Source organism: Phaseolus vulgaris, chromosome 1 (genome assembly GCF_000499845.2).
Source record: "Phaseolus vulgaris cultivar G19833 chromosome 1, P. vulgaris v2.0, whole genome shotgun sequence".
NCBI classification, from domain to species: domain Eukaryota; kingdom Viridiplantae; phylum Streptophyta; class Magnoliopsida; order Fabales; family Fabaceae; genus Phaseolus; species Phaseolus vulgaris.
In genome coordinates this window covers 45,673,962-45,691,291 of record NC_023759.2, presented here as the reverse complement: position 1 = coordinate 45,691,291, position 17,330 = coordinate 45,673,962, and the positions used below count along the sequence as shown (strand labels likewise).

The 17,330-nt window shown below is 26.9% G+C and overlaps 2 protein-coding genes across 3 annotated transcripts; both read right to left on the bottom strand.

Moving 5' to 3' along the window:
• Positions 1–621: 621 nt before the first annotated feature.
• On the bottom strand, positions 622–3,325 carry LOC137814650 (fra a 1-associated protein). The gene is made up of 2 exons (XM_068617493.1): positions 3,040–3,325; positions 622–1,178 (listed from the first exon to the last, which is right to left on the bottom strand). The coding sequence occupies exons 1-2, from the start codon at positions 3,213–3,215 to the stop codon at positions 809–811; spliced, it is 546 nt and encodes a 181-aa protein (XP_068473594.1). The 5' UTR covers positions 3,216–3,325; the 3' UTR covers positions 622–808.
• A 1,592-nt stretch (positions 3,326–4,917) lies between these two features.
• LOC137814649 (uncharacterized) lies at positions 4,918–10,159 on the bottom strand. Of its 2 annotated transcripts, XM_068617492.1 has the most exons (11): positions 10,026–10,159; positions 9,303–9,451; positions 9,062–9,180; positions 8,622–8,730; positions 8,470–8,509; positions 8,257–8,346; positions 8,043–8,142; positions 7,820–7,947; positions 7,407–7,509; positions 5,593–6,614; positions 4,918–5,327 (listed from the first exon to the last, which is right to left on the bottom strand). In XM_068617492.1, the coding sequence occupies exons 2-11, from the start codon at positions 9,439–9,441 to the stop codon at positions 5,075–5,077; spliced, it is 2,103 nt and encodes a 700-aa protein (XP_068473593.1). In that variant the 5' UTR covers positions 9,442–9,451; positions 10,026–10,159; the 3' UTR covers positions 4,918–5,074. The 2 variants fall into 2 exon arrangements, with proteins under 2 accessions (XP_068473593.1, XP_068473592.1); XM_068617491.1 differs by lacking the exon at positions 10,026–10,159 and having other exon boundaries at positions 9,303–9,997.
• Positions 10,160–17,330: the final 7,171 nt, after the last annotated feature.

Sequence of the window (17,330 nt, the reverse complement as noted above, 5' to 3'; positions counted from 1 at the left end):
ATTGTGGGTGAGGGTGCAGCGAAAGAGAAAGTTGAGTGAATTGTGTTTCTTCTGAAAGATGAAGAGAAAGTTTCACGGTGCAGTGCAAGTGCCAAGTCATCACCATGAATTTTCAATGTTGCCTTACTTTTATGTGAAATCAAGTGTGAAACTAATTTTAATTAAAAATATATAAGTTAGATTGCGTTGGAAAATATTTAACTTTAAATTGATTTTAAAGTAATGAATATAATTTAGATAACATTCATAAAGTTTACTATCGAATATATAATTATTGAATAGAATCATTTAAATTGGTATCATAAACCTTTTGTCAATGACTCATTCCCCCCTTCAAATCAAACAAGACATTACAACTTGTAAATATTTTATTTTAACAATCACAAAATCAAATAACACCTTGGTTTTGTTTATTTATTTTTAAAATTTATGCTACAAACGGAGTAGAATGAACACATGATAAACTTTCATCCACGCGAGGGGAACAAATTTCACTTTCTACTGTTTCAATTAACCAAGAATTTTCCCTAAATAATTAATCCAATCTTCCATTATATTAGGGATGGTTAAAGAAATGAATGTAAATGCAAATATATTTCCATCAAATCCACCCGCTATAACTTATCTAAAAATGGACTCGCTTTTCGTATTGGCTATAATTGAGTGAAGGGAAAAGATAAAAAAGTTGGTCACACGCTTCATAAGCCACAGCTTAAAAGAAAAGAAAACATGTTAAACAGCTTCCAAAAATGCAGAGAAACATGTTATTACAGGACTTGGTTGTGGTCCAGATGTCCACGTTCAAAGTTTAAACATCTTGAGCCAGTGAAACATAATCAGTATCTCCTGATTCCTTCTCCTGGGTTTTAGAAGCTTCTGGGCGCCGAGCATTAGGGATCCCTCGCCTCACTGAGGGTGAGGACGACTCTGCATCAAAGATCCTTGGAGACTTACCAAAAGCATCAAAAAAGTCATTCGTCATTTCTTCAGCTGATTCCAGAAAACGACTAAGACCACCGAACAGGTTACGTTCCATGACTTCCATATCATTTCGTAGCCCTGGGAAGTCAAACATACCACGGTCTGATGAGCTATATGGAACAGACCTACCTTTAAGTACCTCATCTGTGATATCCTCTTCGGTATACTCTTTGTTAGATTGCAACACTTCAACAGGCCTGCAAAGTGTGAAGGTAAAAAATAAGATAAAAGTTTCAGTCACATTTTGAAGAGACTCGGAGAGTAATATGACTGCAACAAAGAGAGGGTAACTGGATAGTCCACCCATATTCCTAAATAATATAATGCCCAAATATTTGAAACTGAAATCTATTAAAGCATAAGCACTTCTGCCTTTCTGTGCGCTTGTCAGTGTGTCAACTCACCTATTATCTCTGGTTTGTCTAGCATGATAGAAAAACTTGCAATCTAATTTTAGCTTAAAAAGCCTAAACAAACTAGATTTTAAAAACCAGTATGATCATTACATCTTATGTCTCACCCACTTTCAACCCGTTTACTGTAGTCATATCATACAAAGCTATTTTACACCTGGTTTTGCATTAATGCAGATAGATGATAAGAAATAGGTCGGAGAGAAGTAGGATATGATGATGCAGGGCAAAGGAGGGTCATTAGTATTATTTATATTGATTTTAGTTTTATAACAATCTAAACTACCCACTTTTGTGTGATAGAACAGGATTCAAATACAAGGTCAAAGATACATACCATTCCCACGGATTTTAAAACTCAGTACATCTTAGCATTAGAGAAATAACTGGCTTTTAGTTATTCTAGTATGCTTGTTACTCACTCTTGTTATTTGGTCAGACAACAATAGCATACATACACCCAAAAATGAAAGTCTGGATCTCTCCAAAGCAATAATACTAATCTTCTATCCCAGCCCAGCATTATATTCTTTTCTAATACAGTATAAGATTTGATTATTTTCTAACCAGAATGACTTTCTATCTCTCTTTATCTTCTCCTTCGCATATATGCATTCATTGCTGTCATGGACGATGCTCTGATTCCTTCTTCATTTATCCCTCTGATAATCCCGGTTCTTTATCAGTTTCTCAGCCTCTAAATGGTGAGAACTACACACCTTGGTGCTGGGCCATGAAAATGATACTCGTCGGGGAAAACAAGTTCGGGCTTGTTCACAGTTTTATACTAGAACCAGGTGAAGACAATACATTTCTTTAGGAAATAATAGCACTGTTGCTCCTTGGCTCCTCAATTTCATTTCAAAGGACATCACATAAATTGTGATGTATTCATCCTCCACCAAATTATTTTGGCGTGGAAGTGAGATTCCAACAACAAAATGGCCGACGAATTTTTCAATTAATGTGTGAACAGGTGAATCTCAAACAACGAAGTCTCTATGTGAGTTAGTGCTCAGCATTTTGCAAGTCTCTATCAGAGGGGCTAGGTGAATACAAAACCTGCCCAATCATGCAACTGCGGACGTATTCAACCTTGGATGGAATATACCGATATGGAGCATGTCATGCAATTCTTGATGGGTTTGAATGACTCTCTTCCGTGTGTGCTCCTCGCATCTATCACCACGTGAGTAATCTACCTATCAGAACCCCTTCAGACAAGGATATGACATATCCATACATAGCTCTATAATGTTTTTCCTGATTCACGGCTTTCACTTTTTCATGTACCAGAATTTTCGGATATAATTTTCACTTTAAAAAATACATACCTCCAGTCTCCAGACTTTTTACCCTAATTCTTAAACGAAGCAAAGATGTCACCGCAATCGTTAACAATTGTCTTCCAAATACTCCAGATTTTGAATCATAACACCATCAAATTTGTTCGTGAATGAGAAAAATAAATAAATAAATAAATTCCACACACTGTATGCAGGAATTCAAAGCAAACCTCTTCCTAACACCGAATCAATCAAGCAATCAATCGTATTTTCTACAGCGTCACATTTGAGAGTATAGTAAAAAATCATTAAAAAAAATCATAATAAGTGACAGAGAACATGAATAAAAAGAGTATTACTTTCCGATGCAATTCCTGAGAAGCTCTTCTGTTTTCTCGCACTTTCTGATGAACTTTCCAGATTCGACCTCCTCTGTTCTGCACTGAGATTTGACGACCTTCGTGGTGGAGCACCCTTCCGAAGAGTTATCGCGTCGAAGATCGTCGCTGTTGTCATCCCTCCAAACCCACCCCATCTTCGTGTTTGCAGCTTCAGCACTAAAATTCCCTCTCCTTATGGTTGCGTTTGCAACTTGTGCCCCAAGACTTCCGTTTCCAACGCTGCGTTTTGGGTTCTGCCTTCTTTAGATGGATCATCATAACTTATATACAATATAAATACTCCCTCCAAAACTATTCCACTCTATAAGAAAAATAATAAATATATTATTCATAAAAAATATCATCTTTCTATAAATATATTACTTTTGAAGCAGTTTATTTATAAGTAAAATTTAAATAAACAAAAAGTAGTATATCATTGAATTAAAAGCATCAATCAGTTTAAAAACAATATTGATTAAAATTGTAGTTATTTTGAGATATTTTATCAAAGAAAGTAATAAATCATATTAAAAAAAATAATCAATAAAATCATTTTATTATCAGTTTTTTGAAATTTTAGTTTTGAGCTATATTAATTTTTTAATGATACATTATAACAATAGTATTTATAGTAGAGTTATATACGCTTTTAACAATGTTAACGAGTTACTTAGATTATTAGTTAAAAAGTAAAAAAAAAATGTTAAAATACATAAAAATGTGTGTTTTTATGATTTTTAATGCATTCTTCTATATTTTCATGAAAATATTTTCCTCTTTTAAACTAATTAACAAGATTCAATGTTTGTAGACTCTTAAAATTAAAGTTAAATTATTTTTATTTTTTTGCTTAAAAATTAATATTATATATATATATATATATATATATATATATATAAACTATTTCCCACCTTAGCATCCAAATGTCATTAAAGACATTTATTTTATTCTATTTTCTAAGTTAAATGACAGAAACTCATTTATAACTTTTTACTTTTTTTGTTCATTATTTTGATCAGTTTCCCTTGACAAAGTAATATGAGACAATTGTTATAAAATAAAATGATAACGATTTAAATAAAACGTTAATGCAATAATCATTTTTTTATATTTGAAAATATGCAATAGGCTATATTTATATATTAGACTTTTACACGAATCTTTATTAAATAAAAGCAAAAAATCGTTGTCCAATTCGTACTTTTCTTTAGCTAATTGAGCAGAGATTAATTATTACGTAAATATAAAATTATTCATAAATGGATTTAATTCAATATAAGTTATAAAATTTGAGCTGAAAGGTCAAATGTTAAAAATAAAACATTAGATTGAATATTTTGAATGTGATCTTCAAAATCAAAACCAAACTTACGCACGCGAATTTTTATTTAAAAGATCCATTTAATCTCTACTTTTTGAAAAAAATACAATAAGTTAGTCTTTTGATTTGAACAAATTGTTATATAGAAATAAATAATTTAAATATCCATAAATTTAAAATTAATTAAAAAATAATTTTCTATTAATATTAAATATAAACAGTATTATTATATTTATAATAATTATTATTATATAATTTGTTTATTATAAATAACTATATATTTTTGTGTTAAAATTGTATTTTATTATTAATTTTATTAATTATTAATATATTATTTTATTAAAATATTTGTGTTAGTTAAATTTATATAATAATTAATATATGTAAAAAATGTAAAATTAAAAAAAACTACATTAATGAACTGACCTTCTCTTCATTTTAGGAAGAAATGATACATGAATCCAAATGAGTGATATGACCCTAATCACTGCTTGGAAACACTGCAACACTGTAAACATGTTCTAAGAGATTGATTGAGCAGCATGAATTGTAATAATATGACATTAATTACATTATTATACTTGAGGTGGACAAAATTAGTCCAACATATGTGACCAATATACAAGTGATCTTCGGATAAATATGCATCAAACCTTGAGTCACAAGTTGATCATATAAATACGCTATGGCTCACATAAAACAACAGTATCTATACTTCATCTCCTTGGTTGACTTTTTCAAGTCCTCTGAACACATATCTTGGACTGCATAATTGTTTAATTGCATATTATCACTTATTGTCTGCTCCACTATTCTCCCATTTTTCAAAGAAAATGAATCAACCTTCCTTTCTTCCATCGCTTTTGAAAGATTATGCTTTGGTGAAGCTGGTGCAACTTTCTTATAGTTAACTTCCTTCAAGTTTAGATTTGTTCCTGTGTGCCTTATGGGACCAAAAATAGTAAATAAACAAACCAATTATTAGTTAGCTTATATTTCCAAACAAATAATCTTGAAGGATAACACACAACCCAAAAACAAAAGTAATGTCACTCATTTAACTCCTTTTATATATTATTTTTCTCTTCATACCATATTATATTAGATATCATCTTATCACTTCTCTCTCTTCTATCATCCCTCTCAAAGTGCAACTAGCATTAGATAACATTACTCAAAAAAACAAGAGAATGAGTAAAATAAATCACCTGAAGCTTTGTGTCGTCGCAGGTTCTTCTGAAGTTTCCTCCCGTATATTGCTGTTTGATTCTTTGACACTAACCTCGTCTTTCAAACATACTTGAATAGGTTTTGCAGAACTTGGGTCAACTGTGCCACCTTTTTCCATGTTGTGGAACTCTTGCTCAGCAGAGTTTGAAGTAGACGTTCGGGAATGAAATTTAACCATTGAAATGACCCTCTCTATTGTTTCTAGAGCCTTTCTCACATCTGAGCGTACATATCCATTCATCTTATCCTTCAGTACACTCCTTGTATCATCTTCTTCAACTGGAATGTCACTCACTTTGTTCACATTCTTCTCAATCTCAACAATCTCTTCCTTATCTGCACCTTCAATCTCACCATTCCCCTTGCCATTCAGCACACTCCATGAATCACCTTCCTCAATTGGAACTTCAAGTACCTTGTTTACATCTTCCTCAACTGGAATGTCACTCACTTTGTTCACATTATTCTCAATCTCAACAATCACTTCATTACCTGCACCTTCAATCTCACCATTCCCCTTGCCATTCAGCACACTCCATGAATCACATTCCTCAATTGGAACTTCAAGTACCTTGTTTACATCTTCCTCAACTGGAATGTCACTCACTTTGTTCACATTCTTCACAATATCAACAATCACTTCATTATCTGCACCTTCAATCTCACCATTCCCCTTGCCATTCAGCACACTCCACGAATCACCTTCCTCGATTGGAACTTCAAGTACCTTGTTTACATCTTCCTGAACTTCTACAGTCTCTTTACAACCTGCTTCTACAACTTGTTCAGCACCTGCACATTGGTTGCTCGTAGACTCACAGGATATATCTTTTAACCCATTTTGCTCATTTTGAATAGGTTCTTCAGCTGGAACAAAGCTTGCATCTTGCTTAAGCTCTTCCGCAGTTAGTAGAGCCTTGCGTATTTTAACATACAATGAGTCCTCCAAGGCCTTGCTGATGTCTTTATCTTTATTATTGCCCATCATCGAAGCCACAGCCTGAAATATAACAATTTGAGAAATTGATTAATGTCAAACAAGTATGTTTTATATACATGAGCAACAGATAATGATAAATAAGCTCAAACCAATACTTGCAAATAAAGTGACAGTAAGTTCATGAGCAGGGCAAACCCTCCTAGAGAACTTAACAGTTCCCTTACAATACCAGTTAAAAAAACAAAATTAGAGAGTATTTATTTAATGAAAAGAAAAGCTTTATCATTAAAAAAGCATAAATACTATCTATTTCTTCATTTTTAAGTAATAAGAAGTATTTAATAGAGTGTGTCAAACACTGCTTAACAAGAGTCTTTCGGAGAAGCATTAGCAAGATTCTGGTTAAATACACAATTAATGAGTACAAATGTTGTAGTTTATTCTTAGTAAATCATTAATAATTTCAAAAGTTTTGTGAAATTTCACAAATATTTCTGTTTTTTAAGATACATAAGATGTAATATTTTATAATCAGTTAAAAGAGTCGGTGTAAGGTATAAAGGATATTAGTGTAATGCTTTTAAACAATTAATATAGAGATAAATAGTTTGTAAAATTTATTCTTTAATTTTTTTCTCCTATGATTTCCTTGGGATAAAAAACAACTCTTATATCAAATAGTATTAAAAACAATAACCATAACAATAAAAAATTTATGAAGCTAATGTTCCGTACAGAATTTAAAACATAATGATGATTTCCCCATATCTAATTGGTATTAGACGCCATAAAATAGAAACAAAGTCAATATTGATTGATGAAAACAAAATAAATTTGAAAAGAACATACAACCTTCTGATAAAGTCTGAAACCACTGCCGATGAGCTGCCTTGAAATGAAATTTATGAGGGTTGGAGGTACGAAATCCAGCTTTAGATCCAAATTTCCTATTATCCTACAAAATTTGACACAATTTAAGCCTTGGAACCAAAACCATTTTTCATTTTCCACCACACATGTTGAAAGTAATTCAATGTAAAAGCAAGACACTACCTTCTTCCAAAAATACTAAAACAACAGGTTTGTAAATTTTTATTTACTTAACTTTCTCATTTCTACTCAATATAAAATAATTTTAAGCCTAAAAGCAAAAACTCTTAGATTTCTCAGGTTTCATAGCAATTCTCAATGTATACCCTATTCAATACTTGCACTCATTTTTGTGCAGGTTACTTCTAAGTTTTTAGTGCTGACTTAAAACTCACCGAAAATAACTTCTTTCTGGTGTCACCTTTTGCATAGCATAGCCTCCCACCAAACCAATTCTCACAGCATCCTTTGCCTCAGGAATTGCGTCCATGTTGAAATTGTCAATGCTCGTGGACTCAGGGACCTGAAAGCAAATTAAACATGCATTTCTCGAAGCTTGGAAGATCTGACTTAGAATTAACTTTCTAGAGAAAAAGAAAGATGGGACCAGGGGAGTACCGTATTCAAAAGAACAACTACTAAATCATCTTGAAAGTACTCAAAAAGATAATAATGCACTATAGCATCCCTTGTAGATAGGGGCCATGGAACCTTCATCCTTTCTTCCACAATCAGCAGTATAATAAGCATTCAAAAATGAAGGTTTTATTTAGCATGGTCAGTGATACACACTACAATGTAAATTTTCTTAATTGATGCAGCCAATACACACCTAATTAGTGAGATATGTTCCCCAATCTGGACCCTCTGCAAACGTTCAGCTACTAGAACTTTGAAACTGGGAATAGTAAACTGAGGCCACCTGGAAAAATTGAAAATTGTGAAAAGGGTATATACCCCAACACAGAATCAAATAACTGGTATGCTATAGAAAAATATAATGTCAAATAGATGCAAAGGCACGTATTGCAAATATGATTTTCACCATTTCTTGTAGAGGAAGGGCTCCCATGAAAGGCACAAAGCTGTTAATGTAACAAAGGTTAAATTTCACATGTTAAGATCATAATGACCTTTGTTGTTAAATTAATTAAAAGGGCGATGCTAAAATTTTTGGCTCATCGTAGCATGACTCACAGAGATCTAGAGGCCCATCCACAAAGCCTTCAACTAGCAATGTATGAAAGGGAGTTCCCTCTGGTCCTTCGCGATACATAACTCGAAAATCTTCAGTATCCTGTTTTAACTGTTTAAAAGCAAGAAGTTTATCAGACAATGTAAATTCCTGATTTCTATGAAAACAAGTCTCCAATAAAATAAAATTTAGATATAGTTTAACATGTGTTTTGACTTTTTTCTTACAAGAATTACCATTTCACCTTAATATTTCATGTGATAAAAGTTTATGTTAAATGTCAACATAAGTTAAGGAAATAAAATTTCAAACCAGAAATACAAAAAAAAACCGTGCCTGTGTTTGCATGTCAACAACATACAAAGTTCAAGATCTAAATCAACCGAGTATGATCTAAATAAGCAATTGAAAGATGAAGAAAACAAAAACGTTTATAGCTTACTTTCCAATCAGAGTGTGATGTACTAGATCTTCCACTGTTGTCTCCAGAAGCACTTCTCAACATATCAAGAAAATTATACATCTGTTTGGTTTTGGTTTCTACTAATTCCTCATTAGATCCTGCAAAAACCAAATTTATAAACAGATAAAAGAAGATAAACACAACTACCTAAAATAATAACATCTGTCAGCTAGTACCTTTTCTGCAAAATAGCTCAAAGCAAACTAGGGAATGCTATTACCTTCCATTTCCACTTTTGAAGAACGTTGGAGTTGACTTTTGACAAGGGTTTTGAGTATCTGGTCATTTGTCAGATCAGGTAAGGCAAGGGTCTTGTCCAACCTCTCCCTATACTGCACAATGTTTCCTTTTTTCACCATCTCTATATCTCTGAGGAAAGAAGAACCAGCCTTCTATCAGCAAGTCATGTGCTAAACAGCCACTTATAATTATAAGATTCTAAACTGAATATTCTTCAAAATCATAGAACTCCAATGATGAGGGTAAACAGAACAAAATTAGCATATTGTAACAAGTAATTGGTCCCAGAAGGTTTCTCCCACTAGCCCCACTGATGTTAACAAAATAGAAAAAAAAGCCAAAGAGGGTGGTTATATGTATAACAAAGACACATCCATTTGAAGCTGAGTTTGAGCTAACTAACAAGTTGCGCCAATAAAACTCAAAAATATTGAAAATTCTGTGACACTTGGCAAGAAAATTTGGATACACAGGTCCCCAATAAAAACGGGTGACAAAATTTAATGAAACCACGTGAATAGAGGTATTAATCATTTCCATTTCATAGCTAAAACAGAGGCCTTAACATCAACCCAAGAAGGAAATCTTATTAAAAACAAACTCCACTTGAACGAAACATTCGGTTGAATAAGCTCTGGTTTTTAATACAAAAAAATCTGAAATTTGCATCGACCCAAGAATCAGTGAATGATTGTAACCATACAGAGAAGAGACAGAGTCGTTTCAAGCGAACACCCATGCGGTGGTCAGCAGACATGGGAACAACTAAACCTGACCAAGCTTATAATTACGAAGAAAACTTTCTTTCTTTAATTACTATCACTATTGCTTAATATTCACATGATTATGACGTATGTAGTACATTGATATTATATACATGAAGTTTAAAATTAGAATATATATATATTATATAATTATGCATTATATAAATAAATAATAAATATCTGTATAAGTGTATTTTATTTTATTTATTTTTAAATAAATTTGTGAAATTTAAATTTTAAAATTAATGTTTTTTTTTAAAAAATTGTGTTAGAATTGTACTACATTGATTTAATAAATATTTTTTAAATTAAATATTTTATTAATACATGTGTCGGATACGTATGGACGAGGAGTATACTAACGTCATATATTATTATCATGCAATATTATATATATATATATATATATATATATATATATATATATATATATATTATAAAAAAAATTGTATTTATTTGAAAAATTGACTTTAAATACTTCTAATTCTAAAATACTTTTAATAAATGTTACTCACAATTTTTTATATTTTAATAAAATGATACTTTAATATAAAAAAATGACGTTAGTCGCTTTTATTTCATTTGAAACTAAAATTAAAATAAAATTAAAATGAAAGAGTTATAAAAAAAATTAAATAGTTTAATTAATATATATTAAAAATATCATAGAGGTTATACTCTTATTAAATTAAAAATTGTCTTATAAATATATAAAAGTTATATTTTGGAGAAAATATTATTTCAATGTTAAAAAAACAATGGTAAAATATACGAATAATTTTTAATTTTATTTATAAATAATATTAATGTAAAAAAATAGGGCTGATATTATATATGAGTCTGATGTTTATTTGCGTGATATTTGGATATTGGTGAAAAGTGTTATAGTGGTTTTTTTTCCAATATTTTTACGAATTTCTAAAAATGGGTAACTTTTTTTTTTAAAATGGATAAAGCACTAACCTAAAATAGTTTTGTTTATTCTAAATTTACCCATCTAAAATGCGATTTAAAAAAAAACAAATTTATATATAGAATATATGAGTTCTTTATTTTTTTTAATATAGAATTGTATATAAAATATACGAATTTAGTTTTTTTTAATCGCATTTAGGAAGTTTAAGATATATATAGTATTTTAAGTTGAAAATATTTTTCCATTTCCAAAAAAAAATGACCTATTTTAGGAAATTTGTAAAAAAATGACCCTAGATTGAAGAAAAAGGTGTTGTATAGATAGATTTGGAGAAGAGAAGCATTTTGATGCCTCTTGTTATTAAAAAAAATTGTGTTGTTAAGAAAGAAAGAATGGTAAAATGAAAGAAGAAGGAGAAGAGAGAGAAATATGCAGTGAATGGTTGTAAGAGATGACACATGATAGTTAATGAAAGATGATGAAGTTAGGTTAGGTTAGTTATTACAAGTTAATGAGCATGTGTCTCATCAATTATCATTACACTACTTTACACCATCTTGCTGCTTCCAAATCACAATTTATAAAACATTTAAATATACTAAATTTTAATTATTTCATTTTTCAATTTCTCTCAATAACATCATTTTAACTTATAATTTTACTCCTTTTATTTTCATAAATGTTTTAATTATCATAAAATTTAAAAAATATTTAAATATTAAATAATTATTAAAAATTACAATTATTATTGTTCACAATCTTTTTGTAGTTAATTTTGTTTGATACTTTATTTCAGTTTAATTACAACTAATTTAAGCTAATCGATCAAAATTATTTCTACTCTAGCATTGATCAAAATTAATTTTATAATAATAACGGTTGGAGTTTTTTGTTAACTTTTCTTATCACATTAACAACTTCTTTCAATTGACATTGGTAAAAAGAATAATGTTGGCTTAATTTTTTTTACTTAACATCACAGAAAAATTCTAACAAACTATTAATAAAAAAACATTTTTAATAATAATAAAAATATTACATGCATAAAAAAAAAAACCACAACCGATGGTCTACTAAAAGAATCTAATTCATATTAAAAAAATAGTTTTTTTATCATTGATTGAAAAGCTTCTAATTAGTATTGAAAAAAAATATTGGTCTACTAACAATAATAATATTCTAATAACTTAAAATCGCAAATTAACTTCCATTAATATTAATAAAAAATATTAATTGACACAACTGTTGAAAAGGTTTGAAATTTTTTACCTTTAATGCTTTTTATGAAATTGGGAAGAATGTGAAGATAAGTACATTTGAGAAGGGACAGGTCCCAGAAAATTGGGACAGGTCTACAGACATGGCCAGCGTGGGCAAGCAGCTAAACTTTTTCATCTGTTTTTTATATTTTAGTTTTTGTTATTTATTTTTTAATAATTTAGTTCTCAATTTTTATAAATTCATAATTTTGATTTAATTAAATTATAAACAATTAGTTGAAAAGATAGGAAGTGTAAGACTTAGACCTGTTTATTCTCTATATATAGTGTTGACAAGCAAATGTGAGAATATATTTTTTAATTGAATTCATGATTTTGTGAAAAATAAAATGAGAGAATATAAATATAAATAGTAAATTTATTTTCTCCTTAACAAGAAAAAATCAGCTAAACATTGGATTTCCAAATTTTTTTATTTTATTTTAGAGTTTCACATTTTTTTTTACATTTTTTATTAATAAAAAGTGGACTTCATTACCAATATTAGTTATTAAATAAATTTAACTAACATAGATATATTAATAAAATAAAATAATTAAATTAAATTTTAATAAAAAATATTTTATTTATAATAAAAAAATTACATAATAATAATTATTATTATAAATATAATAATACTATTTATATTTAAAAAAATATTTTTAACTAAAAAATTTAAATTTATGAATATTTAAATTATTTATTTTCATATAATAATTTACAAGTTTTACTCATATTTAAAATTTTACATCTAAATTATTTTTATAAATAATTGTGTTTTATTCCAAAATTAATTATTCAACTACATCAAATTATATTACTAATAATTTCAATAATATAGATAAAAATATCTAATATCTTATTATTTTATTTTTTAAAATATAAAGATAAATTTGTAATTTTATATTGTACACTTTTAAAAAATATTAAAAATATTTTTATAACTATCAAATCACGTTACTTATAAACTTTAGTAAATTTTTCTCACAAATTCACTTTAAGATAGTTCAATCTAAATAGATTTATTTACTTCATACTTCCCTACCAAATCTTCATACTTTCCTTTTAAACCTTACACTCTTAATCCAAACACAACTTTATGGAAGATAGATATTTTTTTATTGATATACAATAATAAACGAGTAATTTTTAAAATTAATTTACTTTTCATGTCTTTATAATTTTTTTATACTGTAAAAAAATAAATAAAACCATTTTTATTAATATAATTGAAATACTTTAATATCTTAAATCGTAAACCCTGGTTGATTCACCTCTTTTTTTTTCTTTCAAGCCCTTTCATATCTTTTTTGTTCTTCTTTAACCTTTTATACAGATTCTGCCATTATTCTAAAACAAGTTTTGTTTTAGTACTTTATATCCAATCCTATCTTCTTTTCTCTCTTTTTTAACTTTTTTTATACATTAAATAAGTTTAATTCATATGAGTAACTTATTTGTACGAATCATTTTTTTATGGTTTATTATATAAATATGGGATCAAAACATAAATGATAAGCATGTTTTAACCTTAAAAAAGTACCAGCTTAGAAAAAAATATAAACCATGATTTTATTTATGATAAAAAGAAATCTTAGTTTTTAAAATACATTGAAATGACATATTTTTTTAATAATTAGATTGAGGTGGATAATTTATTATTGAACATAACGATTTATACTGTGAGAATCTTCAATGTCACAAAGTAAATATAACTGACTTAAAATAATATTAGGAAATTCAAATTTTGAACTACTTAATTAAGAAACAGTTGTTATAAACTTCATAAATTGTTTGAAAAGCAATTTCATAACTACTTAAAATGGGTCATAAATGGCTTTGAAAAGTATACTCTTTTTTAACTTGTAGAGATAGTAAATTTTTAATGTCACCACCAGTAAAATTTAATTGTATCTTTGTTTTTTATTTTTTTAAAAACTTATTTTGAAACTAATTTTTGTTGAGAAAGTACCCTCAAATCATTGATTTTATTATATCTTAATTTAATTATTGTGATTTTACTATATTATATTATTTTTAAGAACCTTTTTATCATTTTTACTTTAATATAAGAGTTTTATCTTTTTTTATTTTATTTTATTATTGATAGAATTATGAATTTTAAAAAATATTATGACGTATAATTTCATTTAAGACTCTGGGTCTTTTTCTTAAATGTAATTTTTTTTAATATTATGTCATCATACTAATAAGAAAGTCAAATAATACTCACGTGTTAATATTATGAGAATTTAAACGAGATGTTATAATACTTTACACAAATATTTCAAAAAATATTTATTAACTTAGTTTTTGTTTTTCAATAAGAGTAAATATTTACTTACTCTAAGAGTAATAGGAATAAGTTAAATATTAATATTTGTTTTGTAGACTCTTTCTTTCCTATTCACTAATATGTATTTAATAATTATTTTAATATGAAAAATTTCCTTAAAAAAGTAAAACTTCGCAAAAAAAAATTATGAAAAAACTTGTTTTATTTTAATATATATAAATAAATCAGATATAATTATATTATAAATAATTAAATACATGTGGATGTACCTATATATGACATCGTCGCTGGTTATAATAATTTAATATATTAAAATTATTAACGTCTATAATACTTATTTATATTTTAATTAGCTTTTTAATAATATAAATTTAATTCTTTAAAATATTAATTGATTTTAATAGATAATTATACAATAAATAATCAAACGTATTTTTATGCCATTAATTTTAAATGCATAATTTTAGTTTTTATTCGGTATGCTCTAAATAATATAATTATATATTTTTTTAAATGTAGTTATAATATAAATAAATTTATTTATCATTTACTCTAACTGAATAGAAATATATTTAATTTTTCATTTCATTTTATTAATATTTTTAACAATTAATAAATATAATATTTTATAATATGTTATTCATAGTTTTTTTGTAAAAGTTACTTTTTACACCGAGAGGCAGTACTAAGTACTGGTACTATAAATTGCTGCAGGGCACTCACCACCCACCCACTTCCAATTATTGCTTTTAGATAGGTACGCCTTTAGATAAATTAGGGAAAACATTAAAAAAAATAAGAATAGTTGTTATTGTTATCATTAAAAAAGTTATTAAATATTATAGATAAATAAATTTTAATTTTATTTTGAAATATTAAAAAATAAAAACTGAATAAGACGATAATAAGAAAGTTATGGACTATGTGTTATGATATGAAGTAAATAATTATACTTAAAATAATGTTAAAATATAATACTAGTAAAAAAAGTAATACATGTTTTTATACTTTATAAAAAATAACGATCATGATTATATAATGCATAATCAGTGGTTTATAATTTATATTGTTACAGAATTTAAGTAATTTGTAAAGTGTCGAAAAGAGTATAAAATAAAATTAATATATAACATGCAAAATATAGTTATAAATTATTGTAGATTATACATGAGGTAGATGGGCTATTATATAATATGAATATTGAGGCTATTTGTTTAATTAAAAATATTTTTTAGAAAGATTTAATTCAGTTTTAATTTTTTATAAATTTAAATATTTTTACTATAAATTATATTTATAAAGTTTATATTTTTTAATTGACTCATTGTCGTATAATTTGTCTATTAATTAGATTAATGTAACCATATATGTCATCTTGTTAATTTGATGAATGCAACTATACATGTTATCTCACTTATTTATCTCCACTTGTTAAAAAATATGTGAGATATTTTGTGGTTAATATATTATTTTCAAATGATAAAAATTATAAAAAAAAAAATAATAATTTTCTATTTTGTTTTTATTTGATGGAGACTTTCTCTCTTAAAATGTTATTGTTTGAGTAATAAATTGTGGCTTGAATGAGAAAATAACCAAAAACAATATTATCTTTCTCCCATTTTTTCTTTGAATAATAACTCGTTCCAGTGAAAATATATAAGAAATAAAGTTATGGCACAACTAAATTTTTTTCCACAATTTATAAAAAAAAACCTTTTCTACCAATTCCAATTACTTTAAACACATAATTTGATGAATAAAAATCCTCTAAATTCTAATAACTTTCCATTTTTAAGTCTTGATATATAATTATGTTAATAATAACTTCGTTAATGTAACGGTAAAAATTTTTATGTGTACTCATAGAACTTATAAATAAAATGTTAATAATAAATAAATCTTAGTGTATAATTACGTTAACATAGTTACAACTCAACAATAATAAAAATTTATAAGCTCCTTTTACCTATGTTTACGTAGCCCTTAAATAAAGGTAAAAATAAACAAAGTTTAGAAAATCTTTACTTAAAGAATATTAATTTATAAATAAATTATATCACTACAAATCTAGACTAAAAAAAAATTTACGGCTAAAATCTCACATGCATGTATACAATCTTATACATGTAAATTAATTATTCAAGAATTTTGAAAACTAAATATTTAAGGAAAATAAAAAAATAGAGACATTTTTTAAGAAAAAAAATGAGGTTTTATAAATGAAGATAAACATAAGATACTTTTTTTTTTAAATCATGTCAACTGAACATGAAAAACTGAGTATTATAAAAAAATTATGTATATTGGTGAAGAATCGAAAAGAAAATAATAAAAATAAATAGTTTGGTATGATAAAAATGAAGAAAATTGTTAAATGAAAATATATGAATGAGAAAAAAAATTCATGCAGGAAAGACATAATCTTTTTTTTTTTTTTAAATATATATTTTTGTTATGTTTGAACAAACATAAGACTCTTGATTTCTTTTATAGTTTTTTTTTCTTATAATAGTAAATAAAAATAACATATTATTTTCATATAAAATACTTTTAAAATGTATTTTTCTTTCTTTTTTCTCCCTTATTAATTTCCTTAACAAAATAATTTATTTTATATACTTATATATATATATATATTTATAAAGTATGATTGGATGACATTTAATGTTGGCAGCATAAACAAACAAATAAAGCGATTGGACAGATGCCTCAACTACATGGACCCACATATCATAAATTAAAATTTAATGACGTGCCTTGCATTGTTTGG